This window comes from Saccostrea echinata, unplaced genomic scaffold (genome assembly GCF_033153115.1).
Source record: "Saccostrea echinata isolate AGI-Se365-2 ecotype Australia unplaced genomic scaffold, CSIRO_AGI_Sech_v1 ptg000001l, whole genome shotgun sequence".
In the NCBI taxonomy this organism is placed as follows: Eukaryota; Metazoa; Mollusca; class Bivalvia; order Ostreida; family Ostreidae; genus Saccostrea; species Saccostrea echinata.
In genome coordinates, this window is record NW_026889750.1 from 13409178 (window position 1) to 13433699 (window position 24522).

At 33.0% G+C, this 24522-nt stretch overlaps 1 protein-coding gene across 1 annotated transcript in view; it reads left to right on the forward strand.

Annotated features, from left to right (window-relative positions):
• The window catches only part of LOC133185339 (vacuolar protein sorting-associated protein 16 homolog), a 765182-nt gene that overhangs the window by 635391 nt on the left and 105269 nt on the right, over nt 1-24522 (forward strand). The window contains exon 17 of the mRNA XM_061320487.1: nt 1053-1157. Coding sequence (XP_061176471.1) covers nt 1053-1157 — 105 coding nt within the window. The remainder of the gene's footprint in view (nt 1-1052; nt 1158-24522) is intronic.

Below are 24522 nucleotides of genomic sequence, written 5' to 3' on the forward strand. Positions count from 1 at the left end.
ATTCATATAAAGACCTTTTATCCCTGAAAATTTCAAAGAAATTCATTGAATAGTTTTTGAGAAATCGCGTGCACAAAATTTTGTCTAAAAAAAAAAGAATAATAAGAAGAAGAAGAAGAAGAAACAATAGAATCACTATAAGGTCTTCCGTGGAGACGGAAGACCTTAACTAGACGAGCTTTTTGCAAAGCAACAAATCAGTCTTCCGTCTAAATTTCAAGGAGATGAGATCGAGTTCAGGAGACATCTACGGTCATATGAGCAAGAATGAGCCATCTACCATTACTTCCAGTTTGACTGGAAGTGACGTCATTTTGATGACATTTAATGATCTCCTTAGCTGCTACTTGTCATTTTGAACAACTTTGCTTCTATGATGTTATACAAATTCTCAATACTTTTTGAGATATCAGGATAACATTTTTGGCCCCTCTAGCTCCCTAATTTTAGAGTCCAGCCCCTTATTGTTGATATCCTTTGAAGGATTGTGACATTCAAAACAACTTTTGTTCTATATGTTCTATATTTTTCAATGTTCTATCAGACCTGAAAGTTTCATGAAAATCGAGCAAACCGTTTTCGAGAAATCGCGTGCACAAAATCGGTAAGAAAAGAATAAGAAAAACAGTGGAAAAGAAACCTAAGAAAAACAAGAAGGTCTTCTGCTGAAGACAGAAGACCTTAAAAACTGTGGAAAAGAAACCTAAGAATAGCAAGAAGGTCTTACGCTGAAGACGAAAGACCTTAATAAGAAACAGTAAACACAATATGTTCCCAAACTCCGTTTGGGGAACATAATTATTATTGTGTCATCTGCATATTTCTGACCTGAGTGAACAACAGGTAAAAATGGTGAGAGCTGGCCAAGTTCAGAAATGTTTACTCCTTCGTAACTTGTATTATATGGTCACATATTTTGCCTCAATATAATTGGATCAATTGCTTATATCAATCTTTCCATGCTGAAACAATATATTTCTAAATAGATCTCTTAGAGATCCATTAATGAAAACTTTTGATGTAGCATTGGTACACATTTGGTTTGATTACAGTACTGTAGACAACAGAACAGGAGGCTTATGGAAGATCTCTTCTACCAGGAAGATAACTTCCAGGAGGAAGGGACTTGTAAGGTCATCAATAGCTTTAGACAAGATGTAAGTATTAATTTTTCTTATATCTCAGATAAATAAGGGATAAAGGACTGATTGTAATTGGGATGATTACATGTGTTTCCCATGTCATTCCCCTACACGCAAACCTCTAAATGAAGTATTTCTTGGAAAAACACAAGTTTACAACCATGCTCTGTGTACATAAATTAGTGCATTCAAAATTTAGCACTTGAAATTTCTTCAACTGATTAATACAATAATAAGTTGTGCAGTTGAGCCTTATAAATGACATGTACATGTTTAAGCTTTTATTAGATCACCTGAGCCAAAGGAGAAAATAAATACTGGCTTCATATTCACCTGGTCTGTGAATCCCTTCAGTCAAGCAAATTGGAGACTGGGATTGGATGCTTGTTTGACTGACTTCTAGTTATTTGTCTCTTTATAATTGTCTAGGGCATGTGCAAATTGTCAAATTAAATTTTGCATAAAGTAATTAGGCATTACAGTAAAACTCGGTCAATCGAAATTCTGGGGATCTGTGAATATACTTCGCTATATCCGTGATACCTTCAATACGTATAATGCATTCCTTAAAGTTTACATAGTGAATTTGCAATGTAGATTTTTTTTCATTCAAGTATGACTTCCAAATGTACTTAAGTTTTACTTATATTTGAGTTTCAAATATAAGTACAAAATCAGTCGCCCGCGTAGCGCATTGGTATAGTGTCTGATCTAGAGTCGTGGAGTAAGGAGTTGATCCTTAAGTCGCGGGTTCGAATTCCACTGTGGGATGTTGAGACAGGTCCTTTGGATGAGACTGCATAAACCGAGGTCCCGTGTCTCAGTAGATGCTGGCACGAAAAAGATTCCTCACTGCTCAATGGCCCTTAGTGTCGAGTATAGGTCATAATTTGCAGCTCTCTACCGGCAAGTGGTGGCATCTCCATATGAGTGAAAAATTCTCGAGAGGGACGTTAAACAACAAACAAACAAACATAAGTACAAAACTAGAAACTCATTGCGAGCAATGAGAGGTCTTCCGTCCGATTCTGAAAATAAAGACGAAAATTCAAGCTGAAAAAGTGAAAAAAGAAATTCAGAAACTCTGGAGATTTAACCCTGGTTGTCAGCGTGAAAATCCAATGTGCTAACCATTAACCATTCACTTTTTGCATCACTTCTGGTCACGACCGGAAGTAACGGCAACACACGATTTTCATACGATGCAAATAAACTGATGACGGACTATCAGTCCTGAAAGTTTCAGACTTCAGTCATTTATTGTTGCCGAGCAATTGTGAGAACAAATTCTAATTTTGAGGACTGGAAAACACGCAACCGGAAGTGAATTTTATAAAAAAATCTCTAACGTGTCTCTATACATTGCAGTATCGACAACATGTATTAAAACATTTCAATTCTTTTTCTATAAGCGATATTTATGAGAAACTTAAATATCGAAATAACATATTTTATCTCCTAAAACCGGAAGTTGACGTTTTAGTTTCCGGAGGAGTCTGACATATTTTAAAACAGCGAAAGAGATGCAATAAGGTGATGCAAGTTTTAATTTAAACAAGAAAAGTTGAATTTTTTGATTTCTTTGATCACTTCCTGTGACAACCGGAAGTGACAGCTGACAGTTTAACCCAAAGGATTTTGCCTACTCTTCAAGGTCTATTACTCATATAAGTTTGTTGTCTTAATCTCTTACCGTTTCTGAGATCTCACTCAGATATTTTCTCACTTTGAGGACAGTAAAACACGCGACTGGAAGTGAATTTTGCAAAGATATTTTAAGTTACTCTAGACATTTGCAATCTGAATAACATATCTAAAAATCATTTCAAATACTTTACCTATAAAAGATATTTATGGGAAAGTAAAATATTCAAATTATGTAGTTTTTCTCTTATAACCGGAAGTTGTCATTTTTGTTTCCAGTGGGACCAACATATTTCAAAACTGCGAAAGAGTTGCAATAATGTGATGCAAGATTTGAATAAAAAAAGAAAAGTTAACATTTTCGATTTCTTTAAACACTTCCGGGATGACCGGAAGTACTGACAACAAAAGCCAAGGTAATTTCAAACATCTAAAAGTCATGGTCTCCAGTTCATATCTTTAGCCATTTCTTAGATCCTTCAAGGACAAAATTTCATTTTAAAATCAGGAAATTGTCCATAACTTGGCACTGGAACCGAATTTACCAAAAAACGGATTTTTATATAAAATTCATATAAAGACCTTTTATCCCTGAAAATTTCAAAGAAATTCATTGAATAGTTTTCAAGAAATCGTGTGCACAAAATTTTGTCTAAAAAAAAAAAGAATAATAATAACTAGAAACTCTGAAATTCTGAAAAAAAAAAAACGAAAATTCAAGCTGAAAAGTGATAAAAGAAATTCAGACACTTTGGAGAATTACCCCTGGTCATTAGCATGAAAATCCAACGTGCTTACTATTAACCAATCACTTTTTTGCATCACTTCCTGTCACGACCAGAAGTAACAGCGATACAAGATTTTCTCACGATTCAAATAAACTGATAACTGACTATCAATCCTGAAAGTTTTAGACTTCAGTCGTTTACTGTTGCTAAGCAATATTGTGAGAACAAATTCTAATTTTGAGGACAGGTAAACACGCGACCGGAAGTGAATTTTATAAAAAAAAAATCTCTGACTTTTCTCTAGACATTTGCAGTATCTACAACATACATAAAATTATTTCAAGTACTTTATCGATAAGAAATATTTATGAGATAGTTATATATAAAAATAACGTAGTTAATTTCCTAAAACCGGAAGTTGACGCTTTTGTTTCCGGTGGAATCTAGCATATTTCAAATTAGCGAAAGAGATGCAATAAAGTGATGCAAGTTTTAATTTAAAAAAGAAAAGTTAAAATTTTTGATTTCTTTGATCACTTCCTGTGACAAGTGGAAGTGACGACTGACACGTTTAACCCAAATGGAATCGCCTACTCCTCAAGATCTATTACTCATAAAAGTTTGATGTTTTAATCTTTTACCTGTTTTTGAGATCTCGCTCAGACTTCTCATTTTGAGGACAGGAAAACACGCGACCGGAAGTGAATTTTTGAAAGATATTTAAGGTTATTCTAGACATTTGCACTCTGAATAACATATTTAAAATTCATTTCAAATACTTCATCTATAAAGAATATTTATGGGAAAGTAAAATACTCAAATTATGTAGTTTTTCTCTTATAACCGGAAGTTGTCATATTTGTTTCCAGTGGGATCAACCTCTTTCAAATCTGTGAAAAAGATGCAAAAAAGTTATGCAAGTTCTAATTAAAAAAAGAGACGTTGAAATTTTCAATTTCTTTGATCACTTCTGGTGACGACCGGAAGTGACAGCTGATGCTCTTAACCCAAATGGTTTTGCCTACATCTTAAGTTCTGTTGCTCATACAAGTTTGGTGTCTTAATCTCTTACAGTTTTCAAGATCTTGCTCAGACTTCTCATTTTGAGGACAGAAAAACACACGACCAGAAGTGAATTTTACAAAGATATTTGACGTTACTCTAGACATACGAAGTCTGAATAACATATTTAAAATTCATTACAAATACTTTATCTACAAAAGATATTAATGGGAAAGAAAAATACTCTAATTATATCGTTTTTCTCTTATAACCGGAAGTCTTTTTTGTTTCCGGTGGGACCAACATATTTCGAAACTACAAATAATAGGGGTGCAACGATACACTAACCTCACGATACAATACGTATCACGGTATTCAGTTCACGATACGATACGTATCACAATACATGACAAGGTTAAAAAGTCTTTCAAGTTTGTCATCATATTTTTTTTTAACTTGACAGGTTTATATAAAATGTTCATATTTTTTAATAATAATTAAAATAAAATTTTGTTAACTTGAACTGGATTGTTAGGTAGATCTTGGAGTTTTGACAATATTCTAAACCAGTGATGAACATTTACAGGGAACTATGGGGACCTTTCCTAATAATCTTCCTTTTAAAGTGGAATGAAAAGGGAAGACAATTATTCTTTTATTCCTTTTATTTACGTAGAAAACCAGTGGTCATATTTCTCGTGTTAACACGTTTTAGTCAAAAAGACAGTGAATTATCATCGAAATACACACATGATGAAATATTGTTTATTACCAAAGAATACGTTTAGATCTAAAGGATTTATCATTTGTCTTAACATCTAATATGTTGACGGTGCGACCGTTAGGGTGAGCGCAGATACCTTTCAGTTTTCATTACTTAGATCGGGCTCATCAAACCGCACATGACATTTGCTATGTCTAGACTCTGACGTCATATGACTTCGTCTGTAAGTTGCAATAGCCAACCAAAACGAATTGTGAACAGTGCTAATTTTAATCAAGAACGTTTATTCTACTATTTGTCTGCTATATATCCATTAAATCAAGGTGATTTTATTTTTTGTTGAACATTACTGCTACCACGAGAACGTAGTTTCCAACGAGATGTAATTCGCTAAGCATTATGGGACCACAGGTAACTGCGGAAAAAAATTCATTTGGATCAATGTGCAAGTCCGAATTTTCTCTTCGCCCAGGAGTTGCTTTAAGAGCTCGCAGTGACGAGCTGCGCTTCGCACCACTCGCTATAACTTATATCACATTAAGTCCTTCTCCGTGTTAAATCTGAGGTCTGTAAGATGCTGGAGATGAGTTAATGCGGTATCTGGCGACCTCACATTCTGCACGGAAGCCATTTTGAAATTGTAAGAAAAGGAAACAAAACAGACGATTCGGATAAATCTGGACCGATTGAACCGAACTGCGATATCAGTTCAGCGTTTCGTGAATTGAACCGTGGAAAAATATACTGCGATATACCATCAAATGGTTTATCGTTGCACCCTTAACAAATAAGATGCAATAATGTGATGTAAGTATTTATTTTAAGAAAGAAAGTTGAAATTTAACAATTTCTTTGATCTCTTCTGTAAGAGACCGCAAGTGCCGACGACATACGAAAAGTAGCGACCCTGGTAGTATCTGTCACGAACTATAATCCCTGAAAGTTTCACATTGATATCTCTTGTTGTTCTTGAGATTATCCGCAGACAAAATGTCATTTTGAAATCAGAAAATGGTCTGTAACTTGGCACCGGAAGTGAATTTCCAAATTTACTCTCAGATAGATCAAGTTCATGTTACAACTCACTATTCCTGAAAATTTCATGTAAATTCATCCAACAGTCTTTGAGAAACTGCGTGCACAAAATTAGAAAGTCAAAAAAAATAAGAATAAGAACTAGAGCTAATTGTAACGGGAACCGTTACAGATGTTCCCCAAACACTCCCCAACTCCCTTTTGGTGCCTTATTCCCTTTTTAAAAACTTCATTAAGTAAGGCAAACTCTATGCATTTTACAATTATAACAACGTTTTCCCCGAAGTTAACCAAGTATATTGCAAATTTTAGCATTGCACGCGTGCGCATGTGAATGCATATGCATGATGACCATATCATCCTGTCTACACTATAAATATATTTTAATATACCGAGTATTAAAGCATTTAATCAAAAAGTAGAAAAAGTATGGCTAAATCAAGTATATTATTCATTTGAGCATTTGCACGCGCGCACACGTGCATGCATGTGCGTAATGACCATATCATTTTGACAACACTATCAATATATTGTAATATACTAAATATCAAAGCATTTCATTAAAAAATATTTAAAAATTCGCTAAATCAAGTGTATTTGTAATTTTCGCATTGCACGCGTGCGCACGTGCAGGCATGTGCATGATGACCATACCTTCCTGTAGGAATCCATAATGTTCATCCCTGTTCTAAATTTCATCCTGTTTTGTTGAAAACCAAGAGAGTTATAGCCATTTAAAGTTTAAGCCAATCAGATTGCAGCGCACGTGCATGCACGTGATTTCATGAAAATTTTTATATATCATATTTTAGGACATCCTAATGTATGACTGTGTTTTAAATTTCAATCAGAGCAAAGCGCACGTGCATGCGCGTGAGTTCATGCTAATTTGACCATGTCATCTTATCTACACTACTAATATATCCTTATGTTATGAGTTTCAAAGTATTTCATCGAAAAATATCAAAGTTATGGCTATATTAAGTATAATAGTCATTTCACTAATTGCACGCGCCCTCACGTGCATGTATGTGCGCGCAAAATGACCTTCGACGAGCACATCTACACAACATGAATATTAACCCTAAAAAGGTTTTAACTCAATTGGATGAGCAGTTTCCAAGAACACTCGCGGACAAAAAAGTACCGGAGAAGAAATAAGAAAAAAAAGAATAACTAGATGAGATCTCGTTGTGAGCAACAAGTAGGTCTTCCGTCCGATTTTTCGATAAGATGAGATATGATTTTGACTATGATCTTTGTTAAAAGATAATAATATATAGACTTCCCTAATTAGATTTCATTCTTTTGATTTATGAAACATTATCAAAGAGCTATAGATGACAGGCTTCTGGCCCCTCAGAGCCCCTAATTTGAGGGGTCAGCCCCTTCCTCTTGATACCAAATGAAAGGTCTTGTGATTTTAAGGACTTTTTGTTCAACAACTATTCAGAGATTTCCTTTCGTTGTGGAGATATGCTGATTGAAAATATTTAGGGGCCACCCCTCCAAGTCCTTAATGGGGCCGTTTCACAAAAACTGAAAGAGTGCATATTGTTTAGAACATTATTCTGATCATCTTTTGTTCAGTATTGCTTATCAAAATATTCCCCCTTTTCGAGATATAAAGCGTCAAAGATTTAGCATTCTGGCCCCTTGTAACTCCTTATTAGGTAACATATGATCACAATTTTAAAACATATAGTTGCAAATCGTTGAGATGACCATTTTTGCTTCAGTAAATTGTAACAAAATATTGATCGTTCAAAAGTTATACATGAAAGACTATTGGCCCCTCTTAATCCCTAATTTGAGGGATCAGCCCCTTTTTCTTGAAATCAAATGAAAGATCTTGTGATTTTGAAGACTTTGTTCAACAACTATTCAGAAATCTATTTTCGTTTTCGAGATATGATGAATTGAAATATTTAGGGGCCAGCCCTTCAAGTTCTTAATGGTGCAGTTTTGCAAAAACTGAAAGGGTGCATATTGTTTAGAACATTATTCTGACCATCTTTTGTTCAATATTGCTTTTCAAAATATTCCCCCTTTTTGAGATATAAAGCGTCAAAGATTTAGTATTCTGGCCCCTTTTGGCCCCTTATTACGTAACATATGATCACAATTTTAAAACATATAGTTGCAAATCGTTGAGATGAACATTTTTGCTTCAGTAATTTATAATAAAATATTGATCGTTCAAGAGTTATACATAAAAGATTTTGGGCTCTCTGAGCCCCTAATTTAAGGGATCAGCCCTTTTTTCTTGATATCAAATGAGAGATCTTGTGATTTTGAAGACTTTTTGTTCAACAACTATTCAGAAATCTATTTTCGTTTTCAAGATATGCTGAATTGAAATACTTAGGGACCAGCCCTTCAAGTCCTTAATGGGGCCGTCTTGCAAAAATTGAAAGGTTGCATATCGTTTAGAACATTATTCTGAACATCTTTTGTTCAATATTGCTTATTAAAATATTTTCCCTTTTCGAGATATAAAGCGTCAAAATTTAGCATTCTGGCCCCTTTTGGCCCCTTTTACGCAATATAGAATCTAAAATTTATAATATATTGTTGCAAATCGTTAAGATAAACATTTTTGCTTCAGTAATTGATAACAAAATATTGATCGTTAAAGAGTTATAGAAGAAAGGCTTTTGGCCCCTCTAAGCCCCTAATTGAAAGGGTCAGTCCCTTTTTCTTCATATCAAATGAAATGTCTTGTGATTTTTAACATTTTTTGTTCAACAACTATTCAGAAGTTTCTTTTCGTTTTCCAGATATGTAGAATAGGAATATTTAAGGGGCAACCCTTCAAGTCCTTAATGGGGCTGTTTTGCAAAAATTAAAAGGATGCATATAGTTCAGAACATTATTCTGGCGATCTTTTGTTCAATATTGTTTATCAAAATATTTTCCCTTTTCGAGATATAAAGTATCAAAGATTTAGCGTTCTGGCCCCTTTTGACCCCTTATTACGCTAGATATAATCTAAATTTCATAATATATAGTTGCAAATCGTTAAGATAAACATTTTTGCTTCAGTAATAGATAACAAAATATTGATCGTTAAAGAGTTATAGATAAAAGACTTTTGGCCCCTCTAAGCCCCTAATTTGAAGGATCAGCCCCTTTTTCTTTATATTAAATGAAAGCTCTTATCATTGTGCACAACTTTTATTATATATGTTTTAACAAAATATTAATAGGTATTAAGACATGAAAGAAAACCTGCCAAATTTTTCGAGATAGTTATGAGCCTATTTTTCGAGCCCTGGCGAGCTTCAGCGCCTTTTGCGCTTGGAAGATCTAGACCCAAAAAAGCACATCTACAATCCTTCCTCTACTTTCACTGAGAATCTCAACTCAATATCTTCAGTCGTTTAGGAGTGATGGCCAGGACAAGCCGACCCTCTGAAAATCAGAAAATCGTTCATATCTCACGACCGGAAGTGACGTCATCAATATAAAAAATTTCCAATAAGGTTCAGATCAATATCTATCAGATCTGAAAGTTTCGTGAAAATCGACCGAGCCGTTTCCGAGAACTCGCTTGCACAAAATCGGTAAGAAAAAAAAAGAATAATAATAATAACTAGATGGTTCTCGTTGCGAGCAACGAGTGGGTCTTCCGTCTGATTCTGGATAAGATTAGTCAATATCTTGACTGAGATATTCATCTTTAAAAAGTAAAAGGATGCATAATGTTGAAAACATTATTCTGAGCATCTTTTGTTCAATATTGCTTATCAAAATATTTCCCCTTGTTCGAGGTGTCAAAGATTTTGCATTCCGGCCCCATATGGTCCCTTATTACGTAACATATGATCCAAATTTTATAATGTATAGTTGCAGAATGTTAAGATGAACATTTTTGCTTCAGTAATTTATAACAAAATATTCATCATTAAAGAGTTATAGATGAAAGACTTTTGGCCCTTCTGAGCCCCTAATTTGAGGGGTCAGACCTTTTTCTTGATATCAAATAAAAGTCTTGTGATTTTGAAGATTTTTTGTTCAACAACTATTCAGAAATTTCCTTTCGTTTAAGAGATATATAGAATAACAATATTTAGGGGCCAGCCCTCCAAGTCCTTAATGGGGATGTCTTGCAAAAATTAAAAGGGTGTATATTGTTTAGAACATTATTCTGAACATCTTTTGTTCAATATTGCTTATCAAAATATTTCCCCTTTTCGAGATATAAAGTGTCAGAGATTTGGCATTCTGGCACTTTATGGCCCCTTATTACGTAACATATGATCCAAATTTTATAATATATAGCTGCAGAATGTTAAGATAAACATTTTTGTTTCAGTAATTTATAACAAAATATTCATCATTAAAAAGTTATAGATGAAAGACTTTTGGCCCTTCTGAGTCCCTAATTTGAGGGGTCAGCCCCTTTTTCTTGATATCAAATAAAAGGTCTTGTGATTTTGAAGTTTTTTTGTTCAACAACTATTCAGAAATTTCCTTTCGTTCAAGAGATATATAGAATAACAATATTTAGGGGTCAGCCCTCCAAGTCCTTAATGGGGAAGTCTTGCAAAAATTAAAAGGGTGTATATTGTTTAAAACATTATTCTGAACATCTTTTGTTCAATATTGCTTATCAAAATATTTCCCATTTTCGAGATATGAAGTGTCAAAGATTTGGCATTCTGGCCCTTTATGGCCCCTTATTACGTAACATATGATCCAAATTTTATAATATATAGCTGCAGAATGTTAAGATAAACATTTTTGCTTCAGTAATTTTGACAAATTATTCATCATTAAAAATTTATAGATGAAAATATTTTGGCCCTTCTGAGCCCCTAATTTGAGGGGTCAGCCCCTTTTTCTTGATATCAAATAAAAGGTCTTGTGATTTTGAAGACTTTTATTCAACAACTATTCAGAAATTTCCTTTCGTTCAAGAGATATATAGAATAACAATATTTAGGGGCCAGCCCTCCAAGTCCTTAATGGGGATGTCTTGCAAAAATTAAAAGGGTGTATATTGTTTAAAACATTATTCTGAACATCTTTTGTTCAATATTGCTTATCAAAATATTTCCCATTTTCGAGATATGAAGTGTCAAAGATTTGGCATTTTGTCCCCTTATTACGTAACATAAGATCAAAATTTTATAATATATAGTTGCAGAATGTTAAGATGAACATTTTTGCTTCAATAATTTATAACAAAATATTTATCATTAAAGAGTTATAGATGAAAGACTTTTGGCCCTTCTGAGCCCCTAATTTGAGGGGTCAGCCCCTTTTTCTTGATATCAAATAAAAGTCTTGTGATTTTGAAGACTCTTTGTTCAACAACTATTCAGAAATTTCCTTTCGTTTAAGAGATATATAGAATAACAATATTTAGGGGCCAGCCCTCCAAGTCCTTAATGGGGATGTCTTGCAAAAATTAAAAGGGTGTATATTGTTTAGAACATTATTCTGAACATCTTTTGTTCAATATTGCTTATCAAAATATTTCCCCTTTTCGAGATATAAAGTGTCAGAGATTTGGCATTCTGGCACTTTATGGCCCCTTATTACGTAACATATGATCCAAATTTTATAATATATAGCTGCAGAATGTTAAGATAAACATTTTTGTTTCAGTAATTTATAACAAAATATTCATCATTAAAAAGTTATAGATGAAAGACTTTTGGCCCTTCTGAGTCCCTAATTTGAGGGGTCAGCCCCTTTTTCTTGATATCAAATAAAAGGTCTTGTGATTTTGAAGTTTTTTTGTTCAACAACTATTCAGAAATTTCCTTTCGTTCAAGAGATATATAGAATAACAATATTTAGGGGTCAGCCCTCCAAGTCCTTAATGGGGAAGTCTTGCAAAAATTAAAAGGGTGTATATTGTTTAAAACATTATTCTGAACATCTTTTGTTCAATATTGCTTATCAAAATATTTCCCATTTTCGAGATATGAAGTGTCAAAGATTTGGCATTCTGGCCCTTTATGGCCCCTTATTACGTAACATATGATCCAAATTTTATAATATATAGCTGCAGAATGTTAAGATAAACATTTTTGCTTCAGTAATTTTGACAAATTATTCATCATTAAAAATTTATAGATGAAAATATTTTGGCCCTTCTGAGCCCCTAATTTGAGGGGTCAGCCCCTTTTTCTTGATATCAAATAAAAGGTCTTGTGATTTTGAAGACTTTTATTCAACAACTATTCAGAAATTTCCTTTCGTTCAAGAGATATATAGAATAACAATATTTAGGGGCCAGCCCTCCAAGTCCTTAATGGGGATGTCTTGCAAAAATTAAAAGGGTGTATATTGTTTAAAACATTATTCTGAACATCTTTTGTTCAATATTGCTTATCAAAATATTTCCCATTTTCGAGATATGAAGTGTCAAAGATTTGGCATTTTGTCCCCTTATTACGTAACATAAGATCAAAATTTTATAATATATAGTTGCAGAATGTTAAGATGAACATTTTTGCTTCAATAATTTATAACAAAATATTTATCATTAAAGAGTTATAGATGAAAGACTTTTGGCCCTTCTGAGCCCCTAATTTGAGGGGTCAGCCCCTTTTTCTTGATATCAAATAAAAGTCTTGTGATTTTGAAGACTCTTTGTTCAACAACTATTCAGAAATTTCCTTTCGTTTAAGAGATATATAGAATAACAATATTTAGGGGCCAGCCCTCCAAGTCCTTAATGGGGATGTCTTGCAAAAATTAAAAGGGTGTATATTGTTTAGAACATTATTCTGAACATCTTTTGTTCAATATTGCTTATCAAAATATTTCCCCTTTTCGAGATATAAAGTGTCAGAGATTTGGCATTCTGGCACTTTATGGCCCCTTATTACGTAACATATGATCCAAATTTTATAATATATAGCTGCAGAATGTTAAGATAAACATTTTTGTTTCAGTAATTTATAACAAAATATTCATCATTAAAAAGTTATAGATGAAAGACTTTTGGCCCTTCTGAGTCCCTAATTTGAGGGGTCAGCCCATTTTTCTTGATATCAAATAAAAGGTCTTGTGATTTTGAAGTTTTTTTGTTCAACAACTATTCAGAAATTTCCTTTCGTTCAAGAGATATATAGAATAACAATATTTAGGGGTCAGCCCTCCAAGTCCTTAATGGGGAAGTCTTGCAAAAATTAAAAGGGTGTATATTGTTTAAAACATTATTCTGAACATCTTTTGTTCAATATTGCTTATCAAAATATTTCCCATTTTCGAGATATGAAGTGTCAAAGATTTGGCATTCTGGCCCTTTATGGCCCCTTATTACGTAACATATGATCCAAATTTTATAATATATAGCTGCAGAATGTTAAGATAAACATTTTTGCTTCAGTAATTTTGACAAATTATTCATCATTAAAAATTTATAGATGAAAATATTTTGGCCCTTCTGAGCCCCTAATTTGAGGGGTCAGCCCCTTTTTCTTGATATCAAATAAAAGGTCTTGTGATTTTGAAGACTTTTATTCAACAACTATTCAGAAATTTCCTTTCGTTCAAGAGATATATAGAATAACAATATTTAGGGGCCAGCCCTCCAAGTCCTTAATGGGGATGTCTTGCAAAAATTAAAAGGGTGTATATTGTTTAAAACATTATTCTGAACATCTTTTGTTCAATATTGCTTATCAAAATATTTCCCATTTTCGAGATATGAAGTGTCAAAGATTTGGCATTTTGTCCCCTTATTACGTAACATAAGATCAAAATTTTATAATATATAGTTGCAGAATGTTAAGATGAACATTTTTGCTTCAATAATTTATAACAAAATATTTATCATTAAAGAGTTATAGATGAAAGACTTTTGGCCCTTCTGAGCCCCTAATTTGAGGGGTCAGCCCCTTTTTCTTGATATCAAATAAAAGTCTTGTGATTTTGAAGACTCTTTGTTCAACAACTATTCAGAAATTTCCTTTCGTTTAAGAGATATATAGAATAACAATATTTAGGGGCCAGCCCTCCAAGTCCTTAATGGGGATGTCTTGCAAAAATTAAAAGGGTGTATATTGTTTAGAACATTATTCTGAACATCTTTTGTTCAATATTGCTTATCAAAATATTTCCCCTTTTCGAGATATAAAGTGTCAGAGATTTGGCATTCTGGCACTTTATGGCCCCTTATTACGTAACATATGATCCAAATTTTATAATATATAGCTGCAGAATGTTAAGATAAACATTTTTGTTTCAGTAATTTATAACAAAATATTCATCATTAAAGTGTTATAGATGAAAGACTTTGGCCCTTCTGAGCCCCTAATTTGAGGGGTCAGCCCCTTTTTCTTGATATCAAATAAAAGGTTTTGTGATTTTGAAGACTTTTTGTTCAATATGTTTTAACAAAATACTTTTATTTAAAATGTTATTATAAGAAATGTCTCTAAAATTCACTCATAAATCACGTCCTAAATTTTGACCCCTGCCGAGCTTCCATACTTCGCACTTCCGGAAAATTTGAAAACAAAGGTGCACAACTTGAACATGTCCTCTATCACCACTGAAAGTTTCAGCACTCTAGCTTTTGTCGTTCTTGAGTTTTTGTGCAGACACAAGGTCTATCAAAAAATCAATCAAAGGGCGATAACTTCTGACCGGAAGTGATTTTTCAAAAACTGAAGCGGCATTATAAACTTCAGATAGCAATGCATTAACCCTGAAAATTTGAAGCAAATCGATCCAGCGATCTCTGAGAAATCTTCTGCACAAAATCGGTAAGGAAAAAAAAAAGAATAATAATAATAAAAAGAAAAGTGAAAAATCAACAATAGAATAATAGAAGGGTCTTCCGCAGAAGACGGAAGACCCTAATAACTGGACCTTTTTTGTCGTTCAACAAAAACGGAGGGCTTTTTGACGCTTAAAATCACAAGGACCTTAAAGAGCAATAACTCTAATTAAATAAAAAACATTAAAAAAAATAATCAAACCGGATCAAGTGTTCAGGAGCTTATAAAAATGGAAACCTAAAGGGTATGAAATTCTCACTAGAGTTCTGCAAAGGGGGGTAACTCTTACAATGTTATTTTGAAAGTTACTAAAAGTTACTATATTTCAGGTCTCGAAAACACCTATAAGGGGTCAAAAAGTGACTCCACGGACCATAATTTTTAAATTGTACCCTTTATGCTTAACTCAGAATCAAAAACTGTTTAAAAATTCATTTAGAAATAAAAAAAGTTACATGAGGAAATCAGTTTTCAATATTAGCCCCTTGAAATCCCTTATTTTTCAGAATTTCATTTTCAGACCCTTATTGGGTTGAAACATTATCAAAGTCATTATATCACTCAATTTTCACAAGAATATCTTATTTAGTTTAGGAGATATCGTGACATGTGCATTTTTCCATTTAACATGGGAACTCCCATAGACAAATTCAGAGATTCATAAAACCGGAAGTACTTGTCATATGCATACCAAACTTGAAACCTAAAGAGTATGTAAGCCTGTTAACTGATGTTCAAAAGGAGATAACTCTTACTCCATCTTTTTTGAAATAAATAAAAATTACATTATTTCAGTCGTCTGTAACTCCTATAAGGGGTCAAAAAGTGACCCCACAGACCATAATTTTTAGATTGTTCTCTTTGATCTGAACCCAGAATAGAAAACTGTTTAAAAATTCATTTAGAAATAAAAAAGTTACAGGAAAAATTATGTTTTCAATATTGGCCCCTAAAAATCCCTTATTTTCCCGAATTTCCTTTCCATGACCTAATGAGGTCAGTACCGTATCAAAGTCGCTCTACACTTAAAATCTCACAAGAATATCTTGATTATTTTAAGAGAAAACGTGCCACGACTGATTTCAATTTAACATAGAAACTCCCATAGACAATTTTCAAAGACCCCTAAAACCGGAAGTTCGGTTCGGATCGATATGAAACTTACAGTATATGTTCTACTCTTTAGTTTTAACGTATTTCATTGCTCAAAATAATTTTCAAACCTTAATTGTGACTTTTAAAAAATTCATCCCCCCTTTTTCAATGTTTGAAGTCTTATATCTTAAAAAGTATCTATGGTCAAAAATCACCGTCGCTTACTTTTTTGTAGGTATTGCTCTCTAGAATTTATATCTTGAATTTGAGAGTCTAGTCATTAAAAATGAGAAAGATTTTAGCTTCTGTATAAGTTTTTCTTTAGTAGAAACCGGAAGTGACGTAACCGGAAGTTCAAAACCTTACATACGCGAGATATTTACATTTCCTATTTATTGGTTATAAGAAAAAAATCCTATTTCTAAAGGTACTCCTTAAATGCTGAACGAAAAAAGTGTTCAGTATAATAATAATAACTAGACCTTTTTTGTCGTTCAACAAAAACGGAGGGCTTTTCGACCCCCCAAAAATTTGGGAGCTTTAAGAGAAATCAATCTTTCATTATAAAAAATGTATAGGGTTCATAAACCAAAGGGTAGTTTGAGATCCATACTGAACTGGAAACATAACAAGTATAAATGTCAATCAAGGGCTATTCAAAGAGACATAACTCTGTCATGGCTATTTAAAAATTAACAAAAAGTACGATACTTCAATCCACTAAAACTCCTATAAGGGGTCAAAAAGTGACCCCACGGACCATAATTTTTGCATAGTACCCTTAATACTAAACTCAAAACCGAAAACGGTTTAAAAATTGGTTAGGAAATAAAAAGTAACAGGGAAAAATGTGTTTTCAGGTTTGGCCCCTTGAAATCCCTTATTTTCCCGAATTTCAATTTCAAAACTTAATCAGGTTGGAACAATGTCACAGTCATTCTATATTCTGAATTTCACAAGGATATCTTGTTTACTTTTTTGAGAAAACGTGAAATGCGTGATTTCAAATTTAACATAGAAACTCCCATAAACAATTTTCAAAGACTCATAAAAACCGGAAGTTCTTCTTGTATGTGCACCAAAATTGAAACCTCTACAGTACATAACCGTACTAACAACCATGCGAAGAGAGATAACTCTTACTTTATATTTATTTTGACAAATACAAATTACGTTTTTACAGTCCTCAGAAACTCCTATAAGGGGTCAAAAAGTGACCCCACGGACCATAATTTTTACGTTGTACTCTTAATGCTGAAGCCAAAACCAAAAACCGTTTAAAAATTGGTTAAGAAATAAAAAAGTCACAGGGAAGTCTGTTTTCAGGTTTGGCCCCTTGAAATCCCTTATTTTCCCGAATATGAATTTCAAAACTTAATCAGGTCGGAACAATGTCACAGTCATTCTATATTCTGAATTTCACAAGGATATCTTGTTTACTTTTCGAGAAAACGTGAAATGCGTGATTTCAAATTTAACATAGAAACTCCCATAGACAATTTTCAAAGACTAATAAAAACCGGAAGTACTTCTTGTATGTGCACCAAAATTGAAACCTCTACAGTACATAAGCGTACTAACAACCATGCGAAGAGAGATAACTCTTACTTTATATTTATTTTAACAAATACAAATTACGTTTTTTCAGTCCTCAGAAACTCCTATAAGGGGTCAAAAAGTGACCCCGCGGACCATAATTTTTACGTTGTACTCTTAATGCTGAAGCCAAAACCAAAAACCGTTTAAAAATTGGTTAAGAAATAAAAAAGTTACAGGGAAAAGTCTGTTTTCAGGTTTGGCCCCTTGAAATCCCTTATTTTCCCGAATTTCAATTTCAAAACTTAATCAGGTCGGAACAATGTCACAGTCAATCTATATTCTGAATTTCATAAGAATATCTTGTTCACTTTTAGAGAAAACGTGAAATGCGTGATTTCAAATTTAACATATAAACTCTCATAGACAATTTCAAAGACTCATAAAACCGGAAGTACTGATCTGATTGACATGTAACTTACAGTGTAACTTGTATTTATCATTCTTAACAATCTGCAATGCTCAGTATCTGATTTTGACCATTATTTATCACTTTTGAAATTTTCATCCCCCCCTCTTCAATGTTTAGAGTCTTATAGCTCGAAAAGTATCTGTGATCAAAAATCACTGTCGCTAACTTTTTTGTAGGAAATAGTATCGAGAATCTATCCCTTAAATTTTAAAGAAATTATCTGTAAATTAACAAAGATATTGGCTCCTATTAAAAAGATAGGTTTTGACTTTCAAAGACCGGAAGTGGCGTAACCGGAAGTCCAATACCTTACATTCCAGAGACATTTAGATGTTCTATTAGTTGGTCATGAAATAATAAATATATCTCTTAAAGATTTCTTTAAATCCTTGACATAAAAAGTGTCAGAATAATAATAATAATAATAAAACAAGACGAAAACAATAGGGCTTTTCGCCTGAAAGCGAAAAGCCCTAATAACTAGACCTTTTTTGTCGTTCAACAAAAACGGAGGGCTTTTCGACGCTTAAAATCAAAAGGACCTTAAAGAACGATAACTCTAACAAAATGAAAAACTTTAAAAAATAATCAAACCGGATCAAGTGTTCAGGAGATTATAAAAATGGAAACCTAAAGAGTATGTAATTCTCACCAGAGTTCTGCAAAGGGGGGTAACTCTTACAATGTTATTTTGAAAATTACTAAAAGTTACTATATTTCAGGTCTCAAAAACACCTATAAGGGGTCAAAAAGTGACCCCACGGACCATAATTTTTAAACTGTACCCTTTATGCTGAACTCGGAATCGAAAACTGTTCAAAAATTCATTTAGAATTTAAAAAGTTACAACGGAAAATCAGTTTTCAATATTAGCCCCTTGAAATCCCTTATTTTTCAGAATTTCAATTTCAGACCCTTACTGGCTTGAAACATTATCAAAGTCATGATATCACTCAATTTTCACAAGAATATCTTATTTAGTTTAGGAGATATCGTGACATGTGCATTTTTCCATTTAACATGGGAACTCCCATAGACAAATTCAGACATTCATAAAACAGGAAGTACATGTCATATGCATACTAAACTTGAAACCTAAAGAGTATGTAAGCCCGCCAACAGATGTGCAAAGGGAGATAACTCTTACTTCATCATATTTGAAATAAATAAAAATTTCATTATTTCAGTCCTCTGTAACTCCTATAAGGGGTCAAAAAGTGACCCCACGGACCATAATTTTTAGATTGTACTCTTTAAGCTAAACCCAGAATAGAAAACTGTTCAAAAATTCATTAAGAATTAGAAAAGTTATGGGCAAAGGTCAGTTTTCAACTTTGGCCCCTAGAAATCCCTTATTTTCGAGAAATTCATTTTCAAACCCTAATGGGGTTGAAACAATATCACAGTCATTATATCACTCAATTTTCACAAGAATATCTTGATTACCTTAAGAAATGTCGTGAAATGTGCAAAATTCCATTTAACATGAGAACTCCCATAGAAAAATTTAGAGATTCATTAAACCGGAAGTTCTTGTCATATGCATACCAAACTTGAAACCTAAAGAGTATGTAAGCCTGTTAACTGATTTTCAAAGGGAGATAACTCTTACTCCATTATTTTTTAAATAAATAAAAATTACATTATTTCAGTCTTCTGTAACTCCTATAAGGGGTCAAAAAGTGACCCCACGGACCATAATTTTTAGATTGTCCTCTTTGATCTGAACCCAGAATAGAAAACTGTTTGAAAATTCATTTAGAAATAAAAAGTTACAGGAAAAAGTCTGTTTTCAATGTTGGCCCCTAGAAATCCCTTATTTTCCAGAACTTTCTTTTCATGACCTAATGAGGTCGGGACCGTATCAAGGTCATTCTACACTTAAAATTTCACAAGAATATCTTGATTATTTTAAGAGAAAACGTGCCACGACTGATTTCAATTTAACATAGAAACTCCCATAGACAATTTTCAAAGACCCCTAAAACCGGAAGTTCGGCTTGGATCGATATGAAACTTTCAGTATATGTTCAACCTATTAGTCTTAACGTATTTCAATGCTCAAAATAATTTTCAAACCTTAATTGTGACTTTTAAAAATTTCATCCCCCCTTTTTCAATGTTTGAAGTCTTATATCTCAGAAAGTATCAGTGGTCCAAAATCACCATCGCTGACTTTTTTGTAGGTATTGGTCTCTAGAATTTATATCTAGAATTTGAAAGTTTAAACATTCAAAATGAGAAAGATTTTAGCTTCTTTAGCTATTTTAGTTTCTCCTTAGTAGAAACCGGAAGTTCAAAACCTTACATACGCGAGACATTTATATTTCCTATTTAGTGGTTATAAGACAAAAATCCTATTTTTAAAGATACTCCTCAAATGCTGAACGAAAAAAGTGTTCAGTATAATAATAATAATAACTAGACTCTTGTTGCCATGGCAACAAAAAAGTCTTCCGTTCTTCTAAATCTGTAAGAATTTGCTTTTTTCTGTGTAAAAAACATACATATCATATTTACTGTGAAAGAAAAAAATAACTGGAAAAAAAGTCCTTTCAGTATTTAAGGTACTTTGATTTTCATTATCAATCTTGTATAATGCATTTGGCACCTATAAGAGATATACGTAATATATCATTAGCAATTAAAAAAAAAATTGTTTGCAATCATTTCTAAGACAAACAAACAGACGAACACCGTACTATCATAAACTTCACTGTGTGTATGTTTTGGCATAATTGTGTATGGTGTTATAAAAAAATATAATGAATTAAGTTAGTATCACATTAACCTAAAGTATCTGAGTTTTGTAAAGTTATAATATCAAGATTTGACAGCAGACCTATAAGACAGATTATTCAATTACAGTAATTCTTCAGCAATCGATTGATTGATTATACGTATGTTGTTTAACGTCCCTCTCCAGAATTTTTCACTCACATGGAGACGCCACCACTCGCCGGTGGAGACTGCAAATTTTTGTCCCATACTTTGGCACTTATCGCAATTGAGCAGAGGGGAATCTTTTTTATGCCAGCACCTTCTGCAAAAAGGGACCTCGATTTATACGATCTCATCCAAAGGACTGGTCTCCACGTCCCACAATCGAAGTTCATAATACCGAGATATTTTATTTTTTATTTTATTCTATTTTTTCACAAGTTTGTTGCATCAGATTTACTTAAGATCATACTTCAAGATGATTTCGAACTCAGGCTACGTAATTGTAGTGCATACAGCGTCAAGTGATTTTGATTGACAGGTCAACACAGGTGCACTTCGTGTGATACTTTTTAAGCTGAAAAATATACAGGATGTGACCATGACCGACTATGAAATCAGAAAACATTTAATTAAGAATGGGTGTGACCGATATAGAACTAATTTTTGCTCTATGTAAATGGATAGGAGGATCGGGATTAAGAGGGAATCTCTCTCTCTCCCCCCTCTCTCTCTCAGACGTAAATTGAACATTTCATAATGACAAATCTACCATTATAGAATATGAAATTCTGTATACATGTAAATGGTAATTATATTCACATGTTACAGATTTAAATCTAAAACGAATATATAATTCAAATGCCTAGCTGCACGAACATCTCCAAATATTAATCAAGACGGGGGTGGGGTGGGGGTAGGGGGGGGGGGGGGGGGGAGTCTTCAAAGGAATTAGATAGTTTTATGTTTTATGAATTATAAGGAAAAGTACGGACGTCAGTTGCATGTACATAATTATATATCATTGCATAAAATTGTGTTCATTCAGGTATACTTATCCCACATATCAACAGACCTGTGCAATTTTTTTTCATGTTTTTTTTTTCAAAAGAAACATCTAGCGTACCATTATTTCACACAGAATCGCGTTTTCACATATTTTTTTTTAACTCTTTGAGTATTTCACAAGAATCCATGCCCAAGAATCGTCTTTTCACATCTTTTATAATTCCTTGGGTATATAGAATATAGATCATGTGTCATAAATAATTTAACTTTTTATCAAATTTACATGTAATAACAAAATCTAATCTACAGATTGATTTTCTTTCTTTTAAGTGGCAGATATCAATTTATTTATAAAGGCTTTAAAACAGTACTGTATTACAATTTTCTATCGCTCAATTCCTTTTTGAGTGTATGTAATATTTTTTTTTAATATCGAAAATAAAACTCGGAAATCGGGATAATTTCGCATTCAAATCATAGAGAATAATAAATCGTCTGCATTATAGAAGGCTTATAACTATCGTATTCTAAACTTACTATACGAGATAGATAAAACTGCATTCCTGTCCATCACTATAAATGTATACTCAGTGCTTATAATATATTTACTTGAATTAGGTACCTAGCATATATATTAATTTTTTTTTTTAGATATATTCATGTGTAAATAAATTAACTGTCAATACAGACTTACACTACACTGGCAACTTCAAACTTTACATGCACTGGAAGCGGTAACCAACGTACTCTTATATTTAGAAGAGTGAATATGGAACGTCTAAATATTTTGATATGGAGAGTGTATATGTCTCTTACGTCATCGATACTATTTCCGCCTTTATCTCGAAAGTTCTATTCTCACTTACAAGTCAGAGTTATCTTTCTTTGCCCATTGTTTACATACTAGGTAAATAGGGAAAATGAGGGTACCGAAAATCTGCAAAATGTGGAATCTGATTTCAAAACAAATTATATATTTAATATTTGTAGAATAACCTCTGTTATACATAATAATATCTTGAAAAAATATTAAAAAACAAAAAAGTTGAAAATTGACCAAACACAAGTTCACTTCCGGTTCGGACAGGAAGTACCGGAAACACACGAAAACAACTTCGAAACAAAGAGAATGTCATGATCTAATATCCTTGTAAATTTCACATCTTTACCTCAAACCGTTTCCGAGAAAAATTCCGGACAAAAGTCCATTTAAAAATTGGAAATTCGGCCGTAACTTCGGACCGGAAGTGAATTTTTCAAAAAACGGAATTTTATATAAACTTCATATATCAGCCTACTATCATGTGAAAAATTGTGAAAATCTATCCAACCATCTCTGAGTAATCGTGCTCACAAAATTTGGGAGGAATAATAATAATAATAACTAGTCTCTTGTTGCCATGGCAACAAAAAAGTCTTCCGTTCTTCTAAATCTGTAAGAATTTGCTTTTTTCTGTGTCAAAAACATACATATCATATTAACTGTGAAAGAAAAAATAACTGGAAAAAAGTCCTTTCAGTACTTATGGTACTTTGATTTTCATGATCAATCTTGTATAATGCATTTGGCACCTATGAGAGATATACGTATATCATAGAGCAAGGATGATTAGCAATTTAAAAAAATTGTTTGCAATCATTTCTAAGACAAACAGACGAACGAACACCGTACTATCAGCTATCAAGATTTGACAGCATACCTATAAGAAAGATTATTCAATAACAGTAATTATTAAGCAATCGATTAATTGATTGATTTATTATATGTTGTTTACGTCCCTGTTGAGAAGTTTTCACTCACATGGAGACGCCACCGCTCGCCGGAGTATACTTATACTTTGGCAATTATCACCATTGAGCAGTGAATAATCTTTTTTGTGCCAGCACCTTCTGCGACACGGGACCTCGATTTATACGATCTCATCCCAAGGACCGGTCTCCGCGTCCCACAATCGAAGTTTATTATACCGCGATATTTTATTTTATTTTATTTTTTCACAAGTTTGTTGCATCAGATGTACTTAAAGATCATACTTCAAGATCATTTCGAACTCAGGCTACTTTTTTGCAGTGCATACAGCGTCAGGTTATTTTGATGGACAGGTCAACACACGTGCACTTCGTGTAATACTTTTTAAGCAGAAAAATATACAGGATGTGACCATGACTGACTATGAAATCAAAAAACATTTAATAAAGAATGGGTGTCACTGATATAGAACTAATTTTTGGTCTATGTAAATGGAAAGGAGGATCGGGATTAAGAGGGAATCTCTCTCTCTCTCTCTCTCTCTCTCTCTCAGACATGTAAATTGAACATTTCAGTATCATAATGACAAATTTACCATTATAGAATATGAAATTCTGTATACATGTAAATGTATTTATAACCACATGTTCCAGATTTAAATCTAAAACGATTATATAATTCAAATGCCTAGCTGCACTAACATCTCCAAATATTAATCAAGACTGGGGGGGGCGGCTTCAAAGGAATTAGATAGTTTTATGTTTTATGAATTATAAGGAAAAGTACAGGTCAGTTGCATGTACAATGTACATAATTATATATAATTGCATAAAATTGTGTTCATTCAGGTATACTCATCCCACATATCAACAGACCTGTGCAATTTTTTATCATGTTTTTTTTTTCAAAAGAAAGATA